Source organism: Oryzias melastigma, linkage group LG10 (assembly GCF_002922805.2).
Source record: "Oryzias melastigma strain HK-1 linkage group LG10, ASM292280v2, whole genome shotgun sequence".
In the NCBI taxonomy this organism is placed as follows: domain Eukaryota; kingdom Metazoa; phylum Chordata; class Actinopteri; order Beloniformes; family Adrianichthyidae; genus Oryzias; species Oryzias melastigma.
This window is the reverse complement of record NC_050521.1, coordinates 11,734,654-11,761,246: the sequence shown is the minus strand read 5'-3', so window position 1 is coordinate 11,761,246 and position 26,593 is coordinate 11,734,654. Positions and strand designations below refer to the sequence as shown.

At 38.7% G+C, this 26,593-nt stretch overlaps 3 protein-coding genes and 1 long non-coding RNA gene across 5 annotated transcripts in view; 1 reads left to right on the top strand and 3 right to left on the bottom strand.

Moving 5' to 3' along the window:
• The window catches only part of ehd1a (EH-domain containing 1a), a 12,609-nt gene extending 2,124 nt beyond the window's left edge, over positions 1-10,485 (bottom strand). Inside the window, exons 1-3 of the mRNA XM_024283194.2 lie at positions 9,701-10,485; positions 4,394-4,491; positions 540-781 (exon numbers count right to left, since the gene is read on the bottom strand). Coding sequence (XP_024138962.2) covers positions 540-781; positions 4,394-4,491; positions 9,701-10,089 — 729 coding nt within the window. The 5' untranslated portion in view covers positions 10,090-10,485. The remainder of the gene's footprint in view (positions 1-539; positions 782-4,393; positions 4,492-9,700) is intronic.
• A 1,563-nt stretch (positions 10,486-12,048) lies between these two features.
• On the bottom strand, positions 12,049-13,940 carry LOC118599258. Its single transcript, XR_004948557.1, has 2 exons — positions 13,487-13,940; positions 12,049-12,870 (listed from the first exon to the last, which is right to left on the bottom strand). It is a non-coding gene; the product is annotated as an uncharacterized LOC118599258 (long non-coding RNA).
• Positions 13,941-14,744: 804 nt separating this feature from the next.
• On the top strand, positions 14,745-20,561 carry ubxn1 (UBX domain protein 1). 2 transcript variants are annotated; one of them, XM_024283195.2, is made up of 10 exons: positions 14,745-14,892; positions 15,362-15,426; positions 15,509-15,562; positions 17,548-17,675; positions 18,130-18,217; positions 18,406-18,597; positions 18,803-18,854; positions 18,925-19,047; positions 19,778-19,961; positions 20,039-20,561. In XM_024283195.2, the coding sequence occupies exons 2-10, from the start codon at positions 15,368-15,370 to the stop codon at positions 20,077-20,079; spliced, it is 921 nt and encodes a 306-aa protein (XP_024138963.1). In that variant the 5' UTR covers positions 14,745-14,892; positions 15,362-15,367; the 3' UTR covers positions 20,080-20,561. The 2 variants fall into 2 exon arrangements, with proteins under 2 accessions (XP_024138963.1, XP_024138964.1); XM_024283196.2 differs by lacking the exon at positions 14,745-14,892 and adding an exon at positions 14,919-14,978.
• A 301-nt stretch (positions 20,562-20,862) lies between these two features.
• Positions 20,863-26,593, bottom strand: part of si:ch211-114c17.1 (pre-mRNA-processing factor 39) — a 6,572-nt gene continuing 841 nt past the window's right edge. The window contains exons 2-15 of the mRNA XM_024284070.2: positions 25,508-25,743; positions 25,285-25,410; positions 25,075-25,193; positions 24,819-24,986; positions 24,507-24,687; positions 24,265-24,369; positions 23,556-23,673; positions 22,889-23,031; positions 22,679-22,805; positions 22,325-22,596; positions 22,003-22,178; positions 21,857-21,931; positions 21,297-21,468; positions 20,863-21,215 (exon numbers count right to left, since the gene is read on the bottom strand). Coding sequence (XP_024139838.1) covers positions 21,144-21,215; positions 21,297-21,468; positions 21,857-21,931; positions 22,003-22,178; positions 22,325-22,596; positions 22,679-22,805; positions 22,889-23,031; positions 23,556-23,673; positions 24,265-24,369; positions 24,507-24,687; positions 24,819-24,986; positions 25,075-25,193; positions 25,285-25,410; positions 25,508-25,743 — 2,090 coding nt within the window. The 3' untranslated portion in view covers positions 20,863-21,143. The remainder of the gene's footprint in view (positions 21,216-21,296; positions 21,469-21,856; positions 21,932-22,002; positions 22,179-22,324; positions 22,597-22,678; positions 22,806-22,888; positions 23,032-23,555; positions 23,674-24,264; positions 24,370-24,506; positions 24,688-24,818; positions 24,987-25,074; positions 25,194-25,284; positions 25,411-25,507; positions 25,744-26,593) is intronic.

Genomic DNA, 26,593 nt, shown 5'->3' with positions numbered 1-26,593 from the left:
AAAAAAAAAAAAAAAAAAAAGACTGCGATTGTGAAAATGATAAAACGAGTTGAATTTTTTCCTCAGTACTTTATGGGGTGTTGAAATTGTTCAGTAATGCAATTATCTGTCAAAAGCAATGAATAATGAACAGCATGATCCAAAGGTTTCTCTGGATCAAACATTAACCAAGCAGTCAGGGAGGAATCATAAGACTGTGTCACATGATAGGACATGGGATTTTCAAATGGTGGAGTTCTAAGTGTTTTTTACTTTCACTACATACATACTTATAACTGTTCTCATGTCCTTTAAGAGCCTGAAACACAAACACATTATTGAAGCTCTAAGCTTTCAAAGAGGGTCAGATCGTCGTTCAAAATACTCCCCAATTGCTCACAGTCTGTTAAAAAAATGACTACGTGGCAGCTGGAGTAGGCACCTGCTGTTCTCTACAAGGATGAATAAGTTTGTTGGTTCAATTTTCAACTTCTTCAACTAATATTTCAAACATGAAAGGAGAATGGCGATTAAGAATAATTTTTATTTTATTTTTTTACCTCAGGTGTGTTGATGATTTTCCCCAAAGACCACATGAGCGCTCCGTAGACCCTCATCAGCTGCTGAGTACTGATCTGATCGGCTTTGTTCAGCACCACTCTCATCTTATCCTCGTGATTCTTGAGGGCTCGGATCACCTCTGAGAACTCGTCTGAGATGTCCAGCTTGTGGGCATCAAAGAGGAGGATGATGCGATCCACACGCTCAGCAAACCACTCCAGCACAGCAGCAAAGTCATAACCTAAAAGGGGGAAAGAAAAAAAAAAGACTTAACCATCAGCACAGACATTAAAGCTCCTTAACTTGCTTTTTTTGTCATGGATAACAGAACCATATGGAGAAGATGAAACAGCACATTTTAGGAAAACCTAAATGCCAGTGTCAGGGGTAAGGTGGCATTCATTTCAGCTAACAAAGAACTCAAAGGTAAAAGAGGAAATTAAATTATAGGATGGAGAAGTTTGGGTTAAAATTATCTATTCTAAGTGTGAGTTCATTCGTTCCATTTAGAGGATAAACTTCCATAAGACTAGGCGTACTGACCTGGTTATTGTTTAACCTGCTCACTGAGAGAGCAGTGACAGATCTATAATAAGGTAAAGACTGAACCACAAGCAGGAAATATTTTCTAGTATTTTCTACTTTCAGGGCCCTGCAATGAATCGTGCCACATCACAGGCATGCCATGACAACATTTAAAAACAAAGCCATGAAAAATTCAAAAGGCATGTGAAGAAAGTTGAGAAAATAAAGAAAAGCAATCCTGAATGAGCACAGAACAGAGCTCCAACTTTTAGTTCTTTTACATTCTTAGAAACTGAAAACACTACTGAGGTTTCTGACAGAGGGGAGCGCCTGTGTTTTTGATGAGCACATGTTATCTGATCAGAAAAGGATGCAGGTGGTCTAAAGAATCGATCTAATCTAATAGAGATGCACTCTGATACTATCACCTTTCAATATCTACAATTGAAAAAGGATGAAGCAATGTGGACAAAGATAATAAAGACAGAAAAGATCTTAAGTTATATTTTGATTGTAAAAGTGTTCCCCGTGGTCTTTATATTATGATTATGTGGCTTTTAGCCAAAAAAAAAAAATCTTTTCTAGAGACCATTTCTGTATAGCGGCAGGAATTCATTAGAAATTCCCCTCCCAGTTGTTGGTAGGACTATTGGCATGGAGCAAGTTCACCCCCACTTCCTTTAATTCATCAGATTACTTACCTACCCGCTAGTTTACAGACCCTCACATCCCCAACCTAACCTTACCGGTACAACAAAAATGGCGAGCAAAATTGGAGCCATTTATCTGTACAGTTTTGATCCAGATATTAACTCAGATGAGCAAAACGATCATGGATCTAGCAGTCTATAAGTAGATGCATCAGAATTTGTTTCAACGTTTTTGTCTCCTGCTCCAGATTCACCAAGATTTCAGTAAAGAAATACTCAAAAATGCAATTTCAAGCTTAATTTTCTTAATATATGTCCTCTGTGACCAGTAAAATGCCACGAGAACATGATAAAAACATAGAAAAAAGTCACTGTAGTGGGTCTTTAAACAGAAAAGAGAAAGGAAAAGTGAAAAACTGGGAACAGAGATGGACATTACTCATGGTCAAAGCACTCTGTGGAAAACCTTGACAAGTGAAAGCAAAAGTAGACAGAAGAGAAAATGAACAAGTCTAAGGGCGTGATATGACCCACAGAGGACATTTGTTCATCGTCCATGAAGTCTGTTTTTAAATACGCAAGTACAGGAAGGAGACAGCTGCTGAAACCCAGCCTTACTTATAGCATCAACAGCTGCCATGTCAGTGCTGTATACATTCTTCAGGCACGCAAAGACATAAAGATATGATCAAGTTTGACGGTACTCAGATTCATGTTGAGAGGAGAGACGGACAGAGGTGTGGAACGCCACAACTATGGCATGACTAAGAAACAACAATGTCAGTTAAGGAATGGGGCCCAGATTTGCTTTTTCAGTCTCGCGTCTGTAAAACTTTAAGAAGTCGTCAGTGTGGTTACCATAAAACCTCAAAATAGCAACAGAAAGCCGAGGTTTAAATCAGATGTTCTGCTAAGAGATTTAAAAAAGGAACAAAAATGGAATAAAATGCTGTGGCTCAGTCCAAACTATAAATATAATCTGTGCAATGTGAGGTTAAACGAAAATCTCATCTTTTTACCTTTGGCCTGTGTTTACTGTACAGATTATACTGCGACTTAGGGCTTTGCTCAAGTCTTTATTAAAAACCCGTCTTTTTTCCCAAAAATGTGATCCCATCCCTATAAAATCGTTGTTACAGAGTTATACAAACATCTAAACGATTTCTGAAAAGCTTTTTTTTTTAAATCATTTTGCTGTATAGCTTAGCAGCACTTCCTGCTATCAAGATTTCATGAAGGTTTTCTGAACTCCGTAATGAGGAAAACAATTTATGCTGACCTAATGAAAAAGGAAAAGCAGTAGCAGAATTGCTCAATAACTATACCATGAATTGATTTCTCAACATTTTTCTTTTTGCTTGGACAATTTGTCCCAAAGCTTAAGCAGATAGTTACAACTAAATATTAAAATACTGAAATGTTAAACTACACAGTCCTTTGTGGTCAATTAGCACAAAGGAGAAGTCGGAAAAATAAACCCTAAAGTTCCTTACAGCCTGGTTAAAGCATCTGCTACAACTGAGCCAGGAAAAACTTCTATCCCTTAAACTTGACCCACACAATCTAATCAGTTCTGTTTATATATGACACACAGCGTACAGTACGTTAGTAGAGTACAGTATTATTGGGCCTGTGTTGACACAGAAACAGAGGAAGACGTGTTTACACTGAAGAGGGAGAAAGTGCCTTTGAGAACAAAGCTGCAGGAATACACACTAAAGTGTGAAGGCCTCTATTTGTTCAAGTTTCATGACAGGAAAGGTCAAATCAGCATGTATGGATTGATTTATTCATTATGTACATGTTTACACAAATTATTTCAGAAAACAAATATAACGTTTTTTGCCTCGATCAGTCCACAAACTTTTTGCTTCTTAATCTATTAATGAAAATTTCAATCTTTTTGAAATATTACAATCACAATAAAAGATTTATGAATCCTTGCTTTTCTGTCTTCTTTGAGGACTCAAGATTAGGATTGGGGAGGGATTTGGCCCAATGCAGGCAATGCTGGTACGGTACTCAATGCAGTCTTGAGAAACGGTGTTTCCCATTTTACTCCACTTCCTCTCACTAAAATACACAAAAACACTCTTTGCATGCGTTTCCTCTAAAAACCGCTTCGATTCAGGTGAAAAAAAAGAAGAAGCCATGTTTAGCTGTGTGATTGTTTTCCCTCTGGGCTTGGTCAGGTCATCCCTGTGCACTAAAATCCTAAAGCCCACATCCTTTAAAAATAAAACAGTGACAACAGCTTGAAAATGACATTAGAAAAAGAATAGAGGACAGAATGTACACGTTTTTAAAAGAGTGAGGGAGCTATTGAAAACAAGAATAATTCCCAAGAAATGGTGTATGATGTCACCCATAAAAAGGATCTGCATGAACAGGAACTTAACTTCAGGTGGTGCAAGCTCCCATCTTTGCCCTCGTCATGCCTTTATTGCATGTCTGCAGGCATAGCAAGACTTTAAAACCAGTTTGACAGACCTGAGAGTCCCTAAAGCTGTCTGTGTAAAGGAGACGGGAAACCACCTTTGAAGGCTGTTTATGCATGTCCGTTTTCAGGTTTGAACTCAAAACTCTTTTTAGTCCATTTGTGTTCATTTTTAAATCGAAAGGTTTTCTGTTAAAGCCAAAGACAAAAGGAACAGCAAGCGTTTGTGAGTAAAGCGAACCTCTACTTATCCTCTGCTTTTCCCCAGACAGGATTCCAGGAGTATCAATGATACTGATGCTCTCCAGGACAGGGTTAGGCATCTGAGCACACATGAACCTGCAGAAGGAACAAAAGGGGGGGAAAGAATGAGAAATAAAAATATTTAAAAATGAGAAAAAGTAAAGGAGTGTGTGATAAAGGAGTGGGGAGATTCACAGTGAATAAACAGAAAACCAGTCTGGTGAGAGTGTTTTTATACAAGCTTGGCATTAGATAAACTTTACTCTCCAGCTTCACAACAATTATTATCTCACTCTCAGGCTCCGACTTGATCAGACAACAACTAGAAGAAACTGTTCAAACCGCAGTGAGAGGAAATAAAAAGTCAAAGGTGAACAGTCCAGTTTTAATAATGTTCCAATAACTTGAAATATTTACTTGCTATTAAAAAAAAAAAAAGGGAGTACATTTCTATTGAAGGATTTCCAAGTAGAGTTACATCCTTTGTTTCCATAAATAAATGCTTTAATTCTTCCGTCACTGCAGGAGGATGTTTAGGGGATGATTTAGATTCTGTGCTAATCTATTCTGCAAACATTGAGCACTAGCTGACGTTTAGATCTGGCTTTTCCGACAACAGTGACGATAAAGATTTTCCGAACATTACAGAAGTATTGTTTGTAGAAGGGTACTGAAGGGGAAACACAAATATTAGAAAGCAATACGCTGAAAACATGTGTTACAATGGAGTTTAAACTTTAAAAAGAAAGTGCTGCACTTCAACAGAAAAAGATCACACCATAAAACAAAAACAAAAAAATAGGGAGAATAAAAACTGGTTTGATTCTTTGTCACAAGGGGGGAAAAAAACATGAGACTGCTAACATAACCCACAACTTAGAATACCATTTCTCCCTCTGCTGCCCTTTAAGCCAAACATTCATAAAATGAGCTCAGAGGGTCATAAGACCAAGAAAACGTGCCTTCACATTCCTGCTGCAACCACACAGAGCAGAGCACACACGCCACAAACCGCAGCAGGGATCCAACCCACCAAACAAAGGGATTGGAAAAATCTACTCAGTCAAAGTAATGTGATCAACTTGCTTTTTGCAATGAGACTCTCTTGGTAGCAACATGACAATGATAGAAGCAGCCAAAGATAACATAAATGCATTTTTTCCTCTACCTCTCATATCTGATACCATATGACTCGCAGATGGAATTTTGGCTCAAACTGTCCTGGATTTTTTTTTTTTTTACACAAGTCTTGGAGAAAGAAAAAAAAAAGGCTTGGATCAGCTAGAGCTGAACTTAAAAAAAGAAAAAAAAACTGGATCTTTAAGAGAGCACAGGATTTCCAGCTATGTGATTATATCTTGAGTAACCAAGAAAGTCATCCCTGTAATGAAGGCATGAGTAAACGTTAAAAATTGCCATGCATTTTGGAATACATGGAATTTTGACAATACTGTTTTACTCATCTCCTGACCTATGACCTTCTTTCTCATTATAACCGTTGTTTCCCACAGAGGAGGAAACAGGGCGACCATCACGTGATCCACAGATGTGGAGACTGGGGTTACAACCATGTCACGTTTCCCAGATTTACTCCCCAAAATCCTCTCTTTGTTTCACGACTAATCATCTATTGTTTAAATCACTTTCCTTGTCTATTTGCACCTGTGCGCATGTTTTTTAGATGATCTGAGAGGCTTCTACAAATGTCAGCCTCAGTAAAGAGCCGAGTCAGCACACTGGAATAACAGGACAGAACGGTGCAGGACAGTGTGGGCCAGAGCGGAACTAAAGCTTTGCTGATTCCAGTTTTACTGACGAAGGCCTTTAAGAGATGAGCTTTCTGTAATACAACAGGAAAAAAAATGTGTATGCTTATCAGAAGTTGACCAAGAAGTTCAAAATTATTTTAAAGCAATCAGCAAGAACAGAGGTCACTGAACAGACAAAGCAAAATGCTGCAAAACTGATATGAAAGCAGAAAAAAAAGCACGAGTTTATGTCAAACTCTTCTGTTCACAGTGAAAATAATGAGTTTGTGTGAGAACCTCTGAGCTGATTTGTGTTTACCATCTTCATAAATAACCGGTTATAGTGCAGAGAAGTCATATCAGCCCTTGGTAGTTAAAGGCTAATCTAAGAGTTGAATAACTATGGTTAGGAGCTAAACACTGAAGTCAGGCGATTAAAACATATCTCCTTTAAAAGCAATTACAGGGATCCATGAGAAAAATCTCTGGCTCGAGTCAACAAGTTAACAGAGTTTAAGCCGAGTAGATCTATCTAATCAATTCTTACAGTGTGGTTTTTGACAAAAAGTTTGGCTACGTNNNNAAAAAAAAAAAAAAAAAAAAAAAAACGCATGGCCACTCATGCTTACAACTGTATTCAAATAAAACCACAAAGGTCCCAGGAGACACCAGGACTCTGTTCAGTAATTGTAGAAAATCAATAGCGTTACAAAGGCTTCACACGATTTCAACTCCGTGCTGCAACGACCTCCAAGAGGTGACCCATAACCTCTTATGTTCAACTCTTGAAAATGTTGCCAGATAAAAGCGTCATTTCATTTTCTGAGAAGTAAATAATATTATTTGTCAGAAGTTTGACGCCCTAAACAAGAAGGACAACCATCTGTATAATCAAAAGGAATGGATAATAGAAGTACCCAAACTGAGTTAACTCAAAGGTTTCCTCTTTTACAGCACAGCTGGTTTAAACTAAAGGGAATATTACAACTATGTGAAAGCAGGGTGACACTATACTGGCAGGTGAGATGGGGAGTAGAGGACATCCACTCAGCCTTTACAGGAAGTGACACCGCCAACAATCAAATGTCAACAGGCTTTTGTCATTACAAATCCATGGAGAGTGAACAGGGTTCAGGTACAGGCTGACTCAACACTTTGAATTGTTCTGGGAGGGGCCCGTTATGGATTTTTCCAATGTGAAGCTCTTCAAGACTCCTTAGTTTACTTTCTTTTATATGATTTTTTTTCTAGGCCCTAACATGCCACATTTGATTAACCTTTGTTCCCCCGACTTTCACTCTATGGGACAATTTCCACATTCCAGCTTTGATGTTGCACTAATGAGGAAAAACTCCCAAAATGGAAAAGTCTGACGATTTTTATGTCACAACCTGTTTAATGCCTTGACCCCTATTGATACAAGTATGCATCAAATCATCTACTTGAAAGCAAATACATTCTTTTCCATAGCTTCAGGCATCAAGGAGTTAAAATCATCTTTTGATCTATTGTAAAGGCGTTTCCAGTGGTCTTTTTTTAATTATGATTATGCTGTTTATTTTCTTAGACAAAATTTAAAAACTTGCCGTTTTCTTGGACATAGTTCCTACAGAGCGACAGCATTTCAGTCGAAATTAAACTCTGAGTTGTGGGCAGGACTGTTAACGTGGAAGCAACCCCATCCCACCATCTGCCCGTGATCCATTTGTTTATACGCTCTCTAGCTTACAGCCCCTTGAAACCCCAATCTAACATTATAGCTGCAACAAAAATGGCAAGGAATATTGGAGCCATCCAGCTGTACACCTTTGAGCAAGACAAAGAAAATTAAGACGTAAAGGAATCTAGTCATGTACAAGTGGATGTATTAGAATGGAGCGGAGCAGGGAGCCAGAGTATTGTCTATGTCACAAATACAATCTTTTTAAAACTGATTTTTTTTTCTCTGCTCTTTATTCACAATTATTTCAAAATATAAAATATACAGAAATGCAGAATTTTAATCTTAGGGTGCATTCAGACAGGAAAAGTCTGTTGGTCTGGACCAAGTCTGCTTTATTTGGTCCGTATTAAGTCCTGAACTTGTATTCAGAATGCCAACTGGACATTTCAGTTTTGATCCAAAGCTTGTGAACAAAGGCATGCGACTAAAGATCTCCTAACTCATTGGTCAGGAATTATGAAGTCGGAGCAAGGCAATGAGAGAAAGAATAATGGAAGTCCTACACTTTGCAGTCCTTGTCAGGATAGTTCACTTACTCAAACTTTATATTTGGCTGACCAATTTTGAAAGTCTGTATCAATGTCAGGTACAACACTTTTTTACTGCTACTTTGGTAGAGTGGAGGCATTCTGCAAGGCTGTTACTGAGGAACAGAGGCTATGGAGGTACGCTAAAAATTGTTTATTACATATTGTTGGGAAAACATTGTGAGAAACATGTTAAAGTTGTTTCAATGAGTCTGAATTTATCTGACCACATTTCCACGAGTTGCTGTTTCTCATTGTTGCTCCGTGTTTGTTTACAACTCTCTGTTTACATCCCATAATGCATGGCTATAGTGGTCATTTTGGTCTAGTTGACCCACTCCGAGCATGGAACCTATTCAGACTGAGGAAACTGAACTGGAGCTCAGTTCAATTGGAAACTAACCGAGACCAGGAACCGCTTGTTCGGGACCACCAGGGGTGGGTGTATTCAGACTAAAGATTCATTTTGGATTATCGAGGGAAAGTAACTCTGGTTCACTTCAAGAAAACCAAATGTGTCCAGTCGGAATACAACTTTCATTTTAGTGAAAGTTGATCCGCTGTAGTGACCCCTGACAGGATATGGCAAAAGGTAACCAACAACATAGATTTCATCATGAGAAAAACACTACCAAGAACAGGTTGAAACTAGCTGGGTGAGTCTTTAATTTCCTTTATTGAAAAATCCTAAATTCAAGTGTTGCTACACCAACTAAGTCAGAAACAGATACTTTTAACCCTTTGTGATAAGACTTCATAAATCAAACTTACAGCTAGAAAGGGTGTGTTCTGACCATACAGACGTGGCAACAAGTAAGTGACATGAAAGTCACAGCACCGACATGAGGACAGAAAAAGGTCAGTGTGTTGCTTGGCAACATTGCTTAGTTTCTGTGTTGGAAGGGTTATGCTGTGACATTGGGAAAAAAGGCTGGCAAGAATTACCCTTCTAGGTACCTGTAGTCAAAGAGGAAGATAAGAAGTCTGTTTATTGAAAATAGTGTATACAGATTAGAACTGCCCCTCATTTTTGACTCCAAATACCCACATTTTCTTAAGATGAAGAAACGTGCCTTCCTCACTGTCAAGATTGTGCAATGACATACTCTGAATTTACAACTGAAGTGTGGTGCGCGTTTAGACTTGTGGTGGGGGTGGTGACATCCTTTGACACGTTTTCAACTACATATGGTACTGAGTTGTTCAAAAACATTTACATTTCCTCTTTTATGGAGGTTTAATAACTACATGAAATGGCATGCTTTTAACTTTAGATTGCTTTTAATCAAACCTGATAGTTAGGTTACCTGTTGAGGAAGGCGTTGCCAAAAGCGTTGAGTTTGCGAAAGGGCTTCTTGGGGTCGACCACCAGGGCATTACCTGGGATAACCCCATCCTGCTCACCGTGCATCACCGCGATGAAAGAGTCTGTGGTCGGCTCCGGGCCAATCCGCATACCTGGGAAGTCCTGCTCCATAAGGTGTCGGATAAAAGTGGTTTTGCCCGTGGAGTACTGACCCACCAGGAGTACCATCGGTTTGTTATCAAAGTCGGCATCTTCCAGTGCGGGAGAGTGAAAGTCGTGGAATCGATACGTGTCCTCCAAGGGGAACAGTTTGGTCCGGTACAGCCGCCGCAGCCCATCTGAGACGTTCTGAAACAGCTCGGGGTCCTTTTTTAGGGTTTTTCTAAACATGGTGATCGGTTTCTACGAAGGAATTGACACACGTGTGCCAGTCTAGTAATTATCTAATGAAGTGGTGCGGACTTCTCACGCCGCAAAGACACTAGCTGCCAGCCAAAATGGAGCGACGACTGTAGGCGAGGTCTTGGAAGTTTGTGTCCCCACCCTTTTCTTAGCTAGCTAGTCAGCGCTCGCGCTCTGCAAGTCTCTCATTCAAGAAGGACTTTCGGTTTAGCTGACATATACTAGCTAAATAAACGCCAACTACGTCACTAAGTCGACATTCACAGTCTTAAGTTACGCCAAAACAAGAAGGGGAAACCCGAAGTGGCTTCTCTGAAATAAGCCACTTACTTAGCAACCGCCTGTCAGTTCCTGTACCTTTAGGTGAACTCCGCTAAATAGGAGTGACACGCGGAAACCGGATTTCTGTTTGGTAAACTTCAAAATAAAAGTCCTTTAAAATATCACAGTCAATGCCTCACAGTCTTCCTGAATTTTTTTGTAATTCGTTGTTAAAACGAGTGGTACACCTTTTCTTTTTCAATTAATTGATGCCCCATGAATTATTTTTTGACATTATTTGTTTACACAAAAAATGTATTTGTTTGAGAGCTTTTTATTTTGAAATGTCAGTTTTGGAGTGGTTTTCTGGACATCAACAAAGGTTGTATTGAAATTATGTATCTATACAAAATGATCTTTTAAAACCAATTTATTGTTGTTAAGTAAATATCTTAGTCTCGATTGGCTAATTTATATTTCACATTTATACATTTTCTTTGGTCATTTTCACTTTCTTTTTCAAGAAAAAACCTAATTGAAAACGTTTGCTTGTCTATAAAAACGTGTTACACGTTTTAAAAATATACGATTGGGTTTCAAATTGACCATTCTCAACCCAATGTTTAACTTTTTTGTTTGAAGTAGCCTTTTTTCAAGTTTAATTTTGCTTGCTTGATATATGATGTTATTTGTTTGTTTATTGTTTTTATTTATTTGTTTATGTATTTATTTTATTTTTATTTAATCACATTGATGCTTTGATCCTTTTCAAACTTTTTTTTTGCTTTTAACTTTTTTTCTTTAAGAATTTTTTTCAAAACAAATTTCAAACTATCTTTGCATTTCATTATACTTTCTATAACTCTTTAAAAAAACATTTATGACCAGGTTTTACTTCTTGAACCACTGCTTCTGTCTTTTTTTACACTTTTTTTTAAATCCGCACATTTAAAATGTATGAGGAAAAGACTGAACAATATATAGATCCCATCTAAAAAGCCTAAAATATATTAAATCAGGGGGTTCAAACTTTTAGCAATAAGGGGCAGATTTGGTCAGGAGAAAATTAAACCATTCATCTGGACGTTATTTGAACTAATTTTGTGACATTAAATGCAAATTAACTATTCAATCAGTATTTTATTGTAATGGCATACTTTTCATTTATTCCCATGTAACACAAATACATCTGAGTATGATTTTAGTGAAATTTCTATCAAATTGTAGCATTTCACGCTGTTCATTTTCTTGTCTGGTAGTGCCTTTTGACGAACTCCTTAAAATAGCCGCAATTGTTTCATATTTCCCTGATAAAATGTGCCAATTCCCACTTGTCCTGGAAGTGGTTGCCCTCACTGTCAACTTAACTTTTTTTGTTTTCAGTTGACATTATAGAAGTGGTCTAGAGAGTGCCACAAAAGAATCACACAACTGTGTTGCCACAGGTTTACAACAGCTTCAAACCTATTTTTGCCAACCAAGAAATTGTGCACACAGTTTTAGAAAGTGAAAGAAGCCTGTGGGCCGGTGGAAATTTGAACGTGGGCATTTGGCCCACCGGTCGGACTTTGGATATGCCTGTATTAAATCACAAGAGTTACCCTCCACGCTATTAAAAGTCATTACATTCACATGTGTTTTGTTTGTTGAAAGGAGGTGACACAAAAAAAACAACATTCAGATGGATGAGATTCACAAGCTGTATTTTATTTTTTCGTGGGCCACAAGTTCTCCTAAAAAAACAACAGATTTTACTGAACACAAGCGGCAGAATCTGTTGAAGAGAGGCGTCCCGCCACAAATAACAGCAGCTCCACTGGAAGCCAGAGTCTTTCCATATGGAGATGCTGTTACAGCTGGCGAGACCCACAGAAACAAAACAGCTGACAGGAGTCATGACATTTCATCTTTGGAAAGACTACAGTCTTCTGCTGTCTTTTATAGACAAAACATGGTGAGTTTTCTTCCAGACTCTTGCAGCTGACCATCCAGAATAATCTCAAATATTCTCCCTTTTCTTTTGTAAAATAACTTTAGATAAAAAAGAAATTTATAGAATAAAGTTTTCTTTATACAGTGTCATCTAAATGAACTAATGCTGCCCTCTTTTGGATAGAAGTTGCGCATTCTTACTTCATAGTAAATCCTGGAATGACCGCTGCCACACCTGCAAAGGATAATAAAATCATTCTTTGCTGATGCACCATTTGATCTTAGATTTTATTGCTTTTTAGATAACATTTTTACTCTGCAACACTTATTTAAAAAAAAGAAAAAAGATCAAGGTCGGCTGTTCAATGAATTTACGCAAGAAATAAGGGATGAGTAGTATGATAGCAAATGGACTTGGATCTCAAACTCATTTAAATTAATCTTTTACATGCAGGCATTGATATGGACAAAAGTTGTAACCATAAGAATTTATTGTTTCCTTGTAAAAATGTCGTCATCTTAGTTTCACACTTTGTTTGAAGCTATCCTGGTAAGGTTTTAACTTCTCCCAGTCGTCTGCAAGAAAAGAAGGTTGTAAATCAATTTAGGGCGAGGCAAAAAGAACCTTTAACCCTAAAGTTTTTTATATTCTGTCACATTTTTTTACTCCAACATGAAAGGATGTTAGCATCTGTTCATAATCTGCATCATGGTTATTTTGCATTTCAAGAGATTACATCAATAGTTTCAACAAAGGCACCATCATATTTAAAATAAATTGTTTCCAGTGACCAATTAGGATCACCTATGTTCATTTTTTTAAATAAAAATACCACATGCAATAAAAATGATTTTATATTGCTAAGTAACCGCTGTTGAAATGAGCAAAAGTGTAAGTTGTTGAAGTTTCAAGGACAACTTTTCTCCACCTCTGTACGACATTGCCTTAAATGAATCATGCAGCTCTTTAAAGGAATGGGATTGCTCAGCAAACATGGATGAACTTCGACTGAAAAGTTGCTCAAGTTCCTGACAGGGTGAGTGCACTTTGTGATGTATTTAAACATTACAAAATACAGAATATTTACCAAAAGACATTGTATAAAATTTAAGCTGAAGCAGTCCAAAAGTCTACATTACTGACAGATTAAGAAAGTTTTTTTTTGTTTAAAATCCATAAAAGCATACTCACCAAAACAATGTTGGTCATGTGACAGCAAAAAGACAGAGGAGGATAAAATAGATAGAAAAGACAGCAAAACAGAAAATTCATGGATGGATGATAGAGAGAAATCTGCTAATGGGAGATCTGCTGAAGGGATGAACAGCAAGAGACGCATGTGAGTAATGCTAGTCTTGTGTATGAGAGCAGTATAAGACTGTGTGACGGGAGAGTGAAATTAATCATTACACTTACTGTAAATATGTAACAGGCCAACCCAGCCCGTACTGGGGATGTCAGCAAATTCAATTCAGTTTGAACTCCAACCATGGTAACCAGAAGACAAGATGAAATAATTGAATCTAACAACAATCAACATGTCCTACAGTAGTCTTGGTTGTCACGCCCACACAGACACGTACCTGTCTTCACTCTGTGCCATCTATGTCTACAAAACTTTTAGTATTCCTTCTTTTAATTTTTGAAACTCTGGCTAAATTTATGCTGAACCAATTATTGGTCTCCTAATTTCAAATACGTGACTATTAACATTAATATTTCTGTCCTGTATTTAAAAAAAGGCGTGCGAAAATACATGTAGCATTTATAGCTGTTTGGAAGTCTTGACTGGTGGTGACCTAAGACAATTTTTGGTATTACGCAGAGAACATTTTGATCGTCTATCATTAAAATTTAGGAAGTCTTCACTGAACTTTGTTTTTCCCTTTTTTTATCTAAAACATTTTTTAACATTTTCATTTTTGCTGTAAACGTAAACATGTTCACAAAGAATTGTACTTTTTTCTTTTTTTTTTTTTTTTAACGTGGCAGGCGGGGAATCAAATAACCTTCAAGTGTAATAAAGATAACTCTGGCCTTGACTGTTTTATATGTTTTATCTCAGTCTTTCAATCTAATCATCCAAAAGAAAAATTGAAAAGAAAAGAATAATTTTCCCACCAAAGAAACAAGTTTGATTTAAAAGAAATTTAATTAAAAGAAGGTTTTATCATTAAAATGTAATTCTAGTATTATTTTTTAATGTTGTTGTTGTTGTTTTTTTCTCAGAATGGAATAGATTAACTTTATTGTCTGTTCAATGAACAAAAATTGATCTTTCAACATAGCAGTACAAATTAAAATTCAATCAAATGAATATTATAATTTAAATTATATACATTAAAATCAAATTCTGTATCTCCTGTCTGACTGGGTGCTGTCCTTAGTGATGGAGATGACTTTCCTCATCAACTATTCCCAGTTCACAAAATTATCTAGTTGAAGTTTCAGTTTAACCTGGAGTTAGGCAAATATTCATACACGAATTGTTAAATTGCATTCTAATTTCTGTCTTAGTTGAATTGAAGTCAAAACGCGATTTTGTGCTGTATGACACAACTGGCTTTCCGTACCGATGAAGCGGTCTTAACTAATGTGTGAGTAGCTAACCAAGATTTGTATACATTCGGATTTAAATACGGTTTATTTGAAGTCCTAATTACGTTAACTCTAGCATTTATATGTGAGGTAAAACCCCAAATTAACATTATGAACGGACAGAAAATTGTATATATCTTCCAAATGGTTTTATTTGGACACATTTCCATGCTAGCTCCCGCAGGTCGAGCGTTTGCTACAGTTATGCTAACTGTAGCTTTCAGCATTTTTAAAGTTAATATAGTCAGTAACTAAAGAAAATGTATATTCAAGCTTGAACAAAATGTTTACTTTTTTATTATTTTTATTTTGTTTGAACAAAAACCAAGAAAAAACGTGTGAACCATATTCTGGGCTTGATTAGCTTATGTAGCTGGGTTTGGGACGAGCCTTTCTAGTCAATGAGCCTTTGTAAGTTTTATTTGGAACAAAATTCCAAAGTGAGAATTGATTATTTTACTGTTTCAGGTCGTGATGGCGGAGCTAACAACTCTCGAGAGCCTGCTTGAGATGGGCTTTGACAGAAACAGGGCGTGAGTGACCCTCCAATCCAAACCTTTGATTGTTGGTCATTTCACAAAGGTTTGGTGTTTAAATGTGAGTTTCTGTACTCAGGGAGAGAGCTGTGGCCAACACGGGGAACCAGGGAATAGAACAAGCTATGGACTGGTGAGTAGAGGATACATAGTAATGTCCCACAGACCTAATCTCCACACCAGAAAAGTATTGTAATCATCACTTTTTTACTCTCAGAAATGTGCTGTTTTGTATTCTTTGATGTATTATTTTTATCATTTTGTGGCTCATATCAACCTTACAAGATATACACTATATAGAATAGAAAACCTTTATTATCCTTACATATAATGAACTTTAAAAACAATACCCTTAAAAGTGGACACAAGACAGCGAAATAACTTCACCTCTATAGGCTGTAATATATCTCGAACATGTGTACTTAAAGCCTCACATTGCTGTATTTCAAACTTCAAATAAAATATATAGAGAGGGGTTAGCAATGCAGTCAACATTGATCTAGTAATTATTATTATTTTTTACATTTTTTAAGGTTTCATTCTTCATTTCTTTATTGATTTAGAGACAACTGAATACCATGTTTTGCATAAGAATAGTTTATAATAGTAGAGATAGACATCACTAATCTTTTTTATACTTTTTTTTCGTGCCTAGCTATGTTAATATATATACATGTTGTTTAAAAAGTGTCCACTTTTGTCTTTCTGTAAACCACTTTTTTCCCCTGTAGAGGATCCTTTACAGTCTATGTGTTGCAGTAGATTATTTGTAAAAAAAAAAAAAACTAACATTTAAAACTGCTTTCTAAAATTCTCTCTGTCCAAATTAAGACATAATCTAGCCTTTTGTTTTGTTTGAAATTTATTTTAACAAAACTAAAAAGTGACAACGATTAAATTTAGATTTTAGTTGTTTTATTTTTTATTTCTTTAGTTTTATTATATTGGGCCAAATTTGTTGAAAAGGTAAAAACGTTTTTGGTAGATATAGCTTATTTTTGGTTACTACAAGATGTATTCAGCTCAAACCCATATCATCATCCTTCTACCACCATTTTTTACCTAACTTGGCTCTGTTCCAGTGTGAATGCGCCCTGCACTTTTGCACTTTGTTCTTATTTGTGCACATTTCCTGTCCTGTTTGAGTGCATTCTCCTGCAACCCAGAGAACGCTTTTAAAAATGTTTTATTGTTTTAAGAAATGAACCAATCAGAAGTCTCAACCAACCAGAGCTTGAAGTTTTTGATGTTTGCACTTTACTTTGTCATCTATATCAAATTATTATAACTTTATTAGCTTCAGTAAATTTTATTTTATGTCCATACAGTTTTATTTTTAGCAAAAATAATTAACAGAATGTGCGTCTGTATGGAAAGAACTCCTTTTAAGTCTCATTCTGTGCAATTAGGGTAGCTTTATTAAAATAAATAGTTATGCTGATATCCTATATTATCAATATATAACAGTTAAAACAGTAATGCATACCAGCTAACATGATGATAATTAACCTTTGAAGTAACAAACACAGTGGAGGTAATAAGTATTTGATCCCTTGCTGATTTAGTATGTTGACACAGAGGATGACAGACTGTCAGTTTCTCTTTAAGTTAGCAAGTGATCAAATGCGTATTTCCTCCACTGTATATAAATATGTAATGTCTGATCCACAAAAAAATGATTAAATGCCATCCCAAAGAATGTACTCACAAGACTGCTCAGGAGTACTTTTGTTTTTTTTTTCCTGGATGCTTTCAAGAACATAAACATACTCTGTACAGTGGGATATCAGTTAAGAGGTTTCAATGTAGATTATAGTATGTACAGATATTTTGAAATCTATCATTCTTTTAAAAAGTACACATTTTTTATTTTCAATCTAGGCGTAGTCTCCATAGTTGGTCATAAAAGCAGAAACCTTTGAACAAAAGTGTTTCTGGAAAGATGGGGTTTATAGAATCTGATTAATGGAAATGTTTCTCTGGTGTGAAGTTTGGAACTGAACACATGAGAACTTTAGCACCGGCCCGATCCTGATATTTGGTTCTTAAAAAGATTCAACACAATTTTTTTTTTTTTTTTTTTGACTGAGTTGTTTTTCCTGAAAATGCTTCGATCAGGTTAATGGCCCATGAGAACGACCCAGACATCGATGAGCCCTACGTTCCTCCTGCGGGGAATGTCCTGGGAGAATCTGCAGACACTCAGACCAGCACAGAGCAGCCCGCACGGGGAGACCCCGCTGAAGGTCAGACTGCTTTTCAAACTCAGCTAGTCGATTGGTTGAGTCCCCTCTGTTTGCGGTCAAAATGTATTCAGTGCATCTTAAGGATTAGCTGGAATATGTCAAATTATGAAGAACTTCTGTGTTAGATTTTGAGCAAAGCAAAAAAGAAAAGCACTACATTTTCCCCTTCAGTTAAAATGACAAACTTTCAGGTAATTTCTGGAAGAAAATCTTAGAATTCTTTAAAAGAAAAATTCAACCTAATCAGTATAAAACACCACCTTGAAGATGTGATGCATCACTGGAATAATTCTGAAGTATTCCTCGTAGTCCTTCAATTCATATAAATAGTTTTTCATCGCTATTTATCTTCGGTGCACTTTTCTCGTGTAATGACTTTAGATTTGCACCATTTATTTAAAATGAAATTACTTTCTCCTTTTCTGAACTTGGAAGTGTTGGTCTTGTGTTTCAGGAACAGCAGAAGGAGATGGCAGCTTTGCTGAAAATGAGGAGAATAAGCAGCCGATGTCGGAGGAGGAAAAGCGGGAACAAGTCAAAAGGTCTTTTTATTTATGTTCATTTGTAGTCAATTGTAGCACAGCACGTTGCTCAGAAGTGGGTTACAAAAATGGAATGGTCAAGAATCAATACACTTTCAAAAAGTGAATAAAAAAATGTGTTTTTAATGAAAAAAAAAAAGATGTTTAAACAATGTTGTAGAAAGAGTGAGTGTTGTTGCTTCATCCAGACTAGAGGAGCTTATGCGAGTGAAGCAGGCGGAGAGGCGAGAGCGGGAGCGCGCCGAGGAAGTGGAGCGAGAGAAGCAGAGGAGGAGACAGGGCCAAGAGCTGCAGCAAATCCGCCAAAAAATACAAGACGACGAGATGAAGAAACTGGCTGATCAGCGCAGGAGAGAGAAGATGGAGGACAAAATGGCCAGGTAGTGTCACATCTGTGAGCTGTGACATCCATTTATTAGAATTTATTAGCATAACAGTGCACCGAAAAGTATTTAAAATATCATTAAATCCAAGCATTTCCAGTAGGTTTATCTTTAGACACCCTGAAATTACATTTTAAAATCTTGATAGAAGTATTTTTTTTAGTAATTAACTCCAAACAATATTTCTTTCCATTTCTCTCAGACAAAGAGTCAAAGACAAGATCGCACGGGACAGAGAGGAGCGAGCTCAAAAGGTAGTTTTTGTGTTTTTAACACGTTAAATCTGCAACTCGGCAAGTTTTTTTTTTTCTTTTTCTGTTGTAGTTTGGGGGCGGTGCTGCCCCGAGCACAGCCGCCTCGTCTCAACCTACCTTACCCAGTCCATCCTCCCCCACCAGTCAGGGCCCCCCACCCAGTAAAAAGGAGTACGATGAGTCCAGGATACAGGTGAAAGTCTCCACTGTACTTTTTCCTCATTTCTTTTGGGGATTTATCATCCTTTTATGTAAAAATCAGTTTTCTTTTGTGCGTGAATGGAATATCATGATATGTCACCGAATTTGCTGTTTGTCCAAAAATGTGTTCATCTCATTTCCAATGCATGGAAGAAGCGGATGATGTTGAGAGATCAGATTTATTTATTTTAAACATCGGTAATCACGTCTCCATGTCTGGGTTCACGAGATCTCCTACTAAGCAGCTCGTCTTTTTCTGCATTTTTGTTGGTAACGACTTGTAACAACTAGTGGTTGTTTGTGGGAAAATAACAAACATATGAGTCGGACCCCTGGCCAAACAATGCAAAAAAAAAAAAAAAACCCAACTTCTACTTAAAAAAATATTGTACTACTTCAGACAAAATCGGAACAATTTATAATAAATAGATTGTATCAAAATTAAACTTCAAATGTACTGCCTCACTTTTAGTATAGACCAAATATACTTGACGTACATTTAAATAACTACTTTTTACTAAGAAGATGCATCAAATTTTCCATTGATCTTCCATTGACCATCTAAATTTCTGCAGTATTTTCTATTAATTTGACAGAGAGTCCGTTCCATCTCAGATCCAGTTAGTTAGCTGTTCTGGGCATCTAACATTTTTGACATGAGTTTTGTTGGACTTTTCACGGACTTGTACTGCCCTTTTCACGCTCCTCCGTCTGATCCACAGGTCCGCCTCCTGGATGGCTCGACCATCACAACAGCCTTCAAGGCTCAGGAACCTCTGGCTGCAGTGCGGGTCTACATACAGATGAACAGTAACACCCCAGAGGGTCAGGATTTCACGCTGCTGTCGCCCTACCCTCGCCACGTTTACACTGAACAGGACATGGAGAAGCCGCTCAAAGAGCTGGGTGAGCTGGAGGACGACTTTAAAGAAAAAGGACGCTTTCAAATCTGAATCAACAGTTTTCTTTGTTTTTCTTCTCAGGTTTGGTGCCTTCAGCTGTGCTGGTCGTCACCAAGAAATGAGAACATGAGGATCTGCTGTGGTCTACCTCACCACCTCCATCAACCCCATAAACACCTAAAACAGAAGGATCCACAACACAACTGCCACCTTTTGGTGTCACTCAGTAAGCCAGCTGTTTGACCTTCAGAAGTCTAGAGACTCTGAAATGTATATATGAAGAAGAAAAAATGCCTCTAGAAGCACTGAACCCCGCCTCCTGTTGGTTGGTGCTTACAGCAAGCTGGACCTCAAACTTTCACCGACTGAAGAAAGCAGACAGCTGGCTTCTGACTGAAACCTCCTCCAGGATCAGTTTCAGAAAAGTCCTTCATTTTTAACCGGATCCTTTTGCTTGGACCTTAGAGATAAATCCCATTCTTCCTGATTTTGTAAGATTTCTGCCTTTTTTTTTAATGGTTCAGATGTATCAACAGTTCTGTCACCAAAATTCACTGACAATAAAGCTGACTTGGAGAACAGAGAGATCCAAGTTTTTAAAACATTAAAGTCAATAATTTGATTTAAATGTTCATCAAATGTCAATTTCTCATTTTTTCTTTATTTCCAAACCTATTTTGTTTGATTTCAAATCTAGTGATTTGAACCCCAAAAAGTTGAAGGTACCTTTAAGAAAATAATTGAACAGAAAAATACCAGAACTAGTTTTAAAGTAATATCAATTCAAACCTTATTCTGTTTTCTGAACTAAGAAAATGAGCAGCTAATGACCCTTCTATTGGAGAGTGTTTTAAAAGACAACCCTTTCTCTCCACAGATGGAAGCAGGAACAAACACATAAAAAGTCACACTAAAAACATTTTTATATACATAAAAACAGGCAAAAACAACACACAGTGGAATCGTACAAAACATCAACCTTCCTCCTACAAAGTGGGAGACTTTAAGAAACAAGCAGAGGAGTTTTTATAATTCCAGATAAAACACACGCTTGGCTTTCCTCCTTTTTCCACTCGCCCATCAGAACAGGCGACTTCTTCATGAATCCTGTGACGGGGCAGGAGATGAGGAAGACGATGATGATGCTGCTGAGTTTAATGTGAGCCCAGAGGGCTCGGTCTGTTCTTCAGCTGGGCGGATAATAACCCTGGTTGTAGTTCCAACTGTTCTGGTAGCCGTAGCCGCCGTAATGAGGCTGCTTTAAATCAGAACAGATTTTTTGTCAGTTTTTTGTTTTTGTTACAATAACAAACCAAACATGCAACCTTTTCTGTCCTACCTGGTACCAGCTGCTGTACGCTCCGTACCCCGTCTGTGCGCTCACGTCGGTGCTCATCACAGGAGGCGGCGTGGTGATGGGGACGTGCGGCGGGGTAGGTGCGGTCTGAGTGGTGGCAGCAGCAACAGTGGAGTCCTCTTCGGTTTTGCTCTGCTTTTCTGGATCCTCGTCTCTGATGAGTCACAGATGAACAAAAAGGAATCCTCGTCAAATAAACTTTATAAAAGTCTAGGTAACGTGAAGGTACCGTGTTCCTTCATTTATCGCGGCGTATACATTCAATAGAAGGATAACAGATGTTTTTTTATGTTTTAACCCTTTAAACTCTCAAAGTTCAAGCCTTCATAAGAAATTTAAGTCCAGTTTTACAGGATGGAAACAAAAATCTGGCAACCGGCACACATTCTGCACAGCAGATGGACATTGATTGGCAAGATCAACAGCCAATGAGGACTGGAACACAACCGGGTTGTTAAAAAAAAAAGAAAAGCCTGCAATAATCACTGAAAAAGCAGAAAGAGACCCCAAAAGGTGGGCACTGTAAAAGGTTTTTGACGTACCCGTTCTCAGCTGCCCTCTTTGCTCCTCCCAGCTCGTTCAGCAGCTTCTGGTGTGCCTCGTACACAGAAATCACGCTGCAGAGAAACACATCATAGCACCTTTTTTTCCCCCCATTCGTCATCCTTATTAAAAATGTTTCCCTGACCTCTTGATGGAGTTGCTGAAGTCCTCTGAGAACTGAAGGCCTCTTTGTGAGAGGAGTATCTTGGTGTTTGGAGTGAGAGGCGCCTCCAGGGCTCGCCGCACACACTCCTGCACAGCCTCAGCCGAGGCGTCTGACACCTCCAGCTCCAACAGGTTCAGGTGGAGCTTATCGTTTTCCTGGTGGAGTGAAAGAGGGGGAATGAGCATGTGTGCTGAGCATTTGAGTGAAATCTGTCAGCTGCCCACAACACCCGGGCAATCAAAGCCTCGCAATATAACACAGCTGTGAAGAAACCCGTTTACATCCATTTTTGGTCTCTTACTGGACTTATTTCCAGTGCTTCCTGTAAAACTCTGCGAGCCTCGCTACAGTTCCTGCCCACTTTCAGCAGCAGACGGGCCAGCTTGATGGAGTAGAAAGCATGTAGTGAGGGTTTCTCTGAGCACTGGGCCACCGCCTCACGCAGAAGGGACTCGGCTTTCTCCAGCTGGCCCGCTCGCCTCTCCAAAGCAGCCCTGCGGAGGCGGACCACCACCAGACCAGGCAGCCTTTTCTCCAACTGCTCCAACACTCTCCGAGCCTCAGCTATGTCACCTGAAGAACAACGTTAGAAAACCCTATAAGGAAAATATCCCAGCGGATTGGGAATTTACATTGGTGTCGTGATCGGTCATACCATGCCGTTCCTCAAACGTAGCCCACTGCATGTGAATGTTGGGTCTGTGTGGCAGGTGGATCTGGCAGGCTCTCCGGTAAACGGCCCGTGACTCCTCCGCATTCTGTGGCTCCAGGTATCTGATGTACTAACACACAAAAGTACCGAGACACACTGATGCATCAGAGTGAGCTAAGGGATGATGGGGCAAACGTGAGAGCGACTTCCTACCCTGGTCCACAGCTCTTCGTACAACGCACAGGCGATGAGGCAGCGCTCAAACAAAACGCGGAGTCTGTGATCGCTACGGGCAATCCCAGCATCCTTTGGTACTTCCTGAGGCTCGGATCCCTCTGCAGCTGCTTGGCTTGGATCTAGGAGGATGTTGCAACGTTCAAATGTAGATACAGCAGTGTGTTGTCACAGTACCTGAGATTTATTTCAGAGTCACTTTGCTTTTTTAATGCAGCATACTGTGTGAAGTGAGGACTTTTACAGTCTTAAACATATGTAACTCTACTTCCTGGATTTCACCTATCACAGGGTTTTTTCGAATGTAACTCCAGCAATAAGCAAAGGAACACTGTACTTATTGATAGTCCCACTCTAATCATCATGGATCTACACGGATCTAGTCGTCTACAAGTGAATGAACTAGATTAGAGTGGAGCAGAGAGCTTATGGCCCACCGATTAAAGGTTTTATGCAACACCAACAAGCTTTATCACACATAATTTTATTACCTCCTCCTGATTCACAATGATTTGAGTAAAGAAATACTAAAAAAATGCCATTTTCAGGGTACATTTTCTGAGAAAAATTACACAAAGAATACACTAAAAACACCAAGAACACAATTTTGTGGGTCTCTATTTTTCTTTGTTATTCGTGTACTTGCCTTGTGTGGCGTCTTTTGTGTCCCTGTGCAGCTCGGCCATCTCCCAGTCCAGGTAGGAGTGCCAAGCTTGGAGCTGGGCACGATCAAGCGGCTTCACATGGAAATACGGCCGTTTGATCTGCAGCAAAACAAAGGGAATAAGTCTGGTGTGTTTGAACAGAACAGATACATTTTTTTGTAAAACTTGTTGATAAATACTGTCGTTCATAGCAGGAGTTACGTTCTTAAAAGTAACCGGTGAAAGGTGAAATCCACAGGCTAGTCATCTTTATTTATTTACAATTCTTACAAAATGCCCCTCAGTACACAGTATACATTTTTTTCTCTTAAACTCTAAAATTTCAAACCTTCATAGAAAAATTATTATAATTTAGGATAAAAACAAAGATCTGAAAGCAATTGAAGATTTATGTAGATTTGGCAAACTACACGGATTCTGTACAGGAGATTGATCGGCAATGTCTACAACCAATCAGGACGTAGAACATGATATACTGCTTAAAACATATTAAAAAGCACGCAGATTAACACAAGAAAAAAATCTGCGAAACAAAAGAGACCACAAAAGGTGAACGGCAATAGAGCGAGGGAACATCGTGTAATAAAATTACATTTCAAAGAGAGCTATAATAAATGAGTTTTAGTTTAGAATCTTTAGTTTTAGATCTGAACTGGTGTCAGAGTTTGAAGTGAACCCCCAGATGCTCACAGCTTCTTCAAAGTGCCACCTCTTGCGGACTTCTTCTTCGTTTTCCTGATACACCTTGTCTCTCACAGCCAGCACTCGTTCCCTTATCTTTTGCATGAGTTCCTCCTGTAAAATAAACAGAAAAACTATTTTTCAAATCTCTTGAATTTATTCATCCAGCGCACTCAGGTCTGAGGACACATTCATCCAAACAATGCTGAGGGAATGCCTAATTTGAAGTTATGCAGATGGATTTCACTCACAGAGTCCACCCCTTCTGGTGTGGCGGGCTCCTCCTCCCCCGGAGGTCTCTCTTCTTCCTCTTGCTGGGCCTGTTCGGCGCGTGCCGCCTTCTGGCTTTGACGGCACGCCGTCCTCAGCTCCTCGTACTCCTCTGGAGAAAGAACTTCTTTAGGTGGGTGACTGTTGATGTGCTCTTTTAACCTGAGAGCGAGCAGGAGGAGGACACAAACCAGGAGAACAAATGGAAAGGAAACAACATAAGGTTGGTCTGTAGGAGGCCTTTGCTCTCCTGAGTGTGGAGTTCAGCATGAATTGGTATATTACGACTTTACTTGTCATAGTGGGTGTTGTAGAGCTGGGTGGGGACTTTGAGCACTCGGTCCAGGATGGCTGTTGCGTTTCTCATGTTCCCCTGCTCCTTCTCCCACTCCACATACAGATCCCAAAGCCGGTCAGAGTGGAAGTCCATCCCTGCTGCTGTGATGCCGTCTTCAAAAACCCTAACAGTTTAAGGAAAAAGAAATTAACAGAAATAGTTATTCAGTTGGAACCAGTCAGCTTGTTTTCTGTCTGTGTGTGTATTCTCACTTGCGGATCCGTGAGGGAGAATCTGACAGATTCATGTCCAGAGTGCCCAGTAACAGATTTACATAATGGATCCACAGATCTACACTCATGGGGATGGCTTGAAGGCCTCGAATACACACCTAGAACAAAGCATGAATTGTAATATAAAAGTGAACTTTTTGATCCAGTTTTATAAAGCACCGAAGGGGAAACATCTGTAAAAGTGTAAACCTCTTCTGCTTTGTCGTTGGATCCGCCACGGCGTTCCAGATCCACAAATTTCTTCCAGTAGCCATAGCAGAGCGGGTAATGAGTGAGGAAGGCCTCCAGTGCTCTGTGTGATGCAACAACGTGACCCTAAAGTCAGATGAGAAGTCCAAACGTATCAGTTGATGCTATATTGACTGATAAAACATTAGACTTCCTTTGATTTTCTTGCGCTGAAAGCACACACCTCTTGCTCGCAGTACTGCAGCAGGTCAGTCCAGCAGGTGAAGTCTTGGGGGCTGTCTTGTGCCGCCTTCCACAGGCGCTCAAAGTCGGCAGGGAACTCCTCTTCCTGAGCCTCGGGGGGGGCCGACAAAGGTGCCGGGTCGCTGTCCGCGGGGGGTTCGGGTTCCGCGTCCGTACTCCCGTTTTCCTCTGATGTCTCAGGCGCAGGCCGCGGAGAAAGGTCAGAGGTATCCATGGCTTTAGAGGACAAGACTGGGATTAAACTCCTTTTGTGGCAGAGGTGATGGCCATGAAAAGTACTTTGAAGTTAGATCCCAAAGACATGAGGTCAAAAATGATGCAGCACAATCCACTTACTTTTCAGTACATGGATGGAAGAAAATACAACTAATTTGCTTTTCAACAGTAACCAGTATCAGTTTATTTGCAGATTTGCAAACCAGTAACATCTGGATCTAATCAGTAGAATTATGTGCACATAGATTTAGGCGGAAAGGACTCAAAGGTGATAAATAGCACAGAATAAAGTCAATGGAGAAGATTGGACTTTGGTTCTATAACTATGTCCTGCAGCAGTCCTGGACTGCCAAAAAAGGATGGGGCTAAAATGTCTTCAAAATAATAATTACAAAATCCACAAATGAATCAAAAACACAGGTGTCCAGGATATTCAAAGGAACTTTTAAAATCATTTTGGGATGGCCATAGAACGTACACCTTGGCGGTCATGTTGTGACCAGGAGTAAAATTGGGCAATTTTTCCATTTTTTGCACAATATAGTAAAATAACACTTTTGTTTGAATGATTGGCTGCAACCACCACCAAAGAATCGTTGACCTTTGACCTTGGGAAGAGCCTGCCATCTTGAATATTAAAAAATATATATTTTTTAAAATTACCTTTAGTACCTTCTAAAATATTAAACTCCTCTTGGGGATTTAGGATCACCTCCTAACCCCTTGAGCATCGTTGAAAAGCCATTTAGGAAAAAATGTTGGAATTAGACGTAGATTTTTAAGGGCGTCAGCACGGCAAGCTCGCAAAAGTGGTGTTATTTTCTTGCTCGCACATGTTTTACCGGACTAT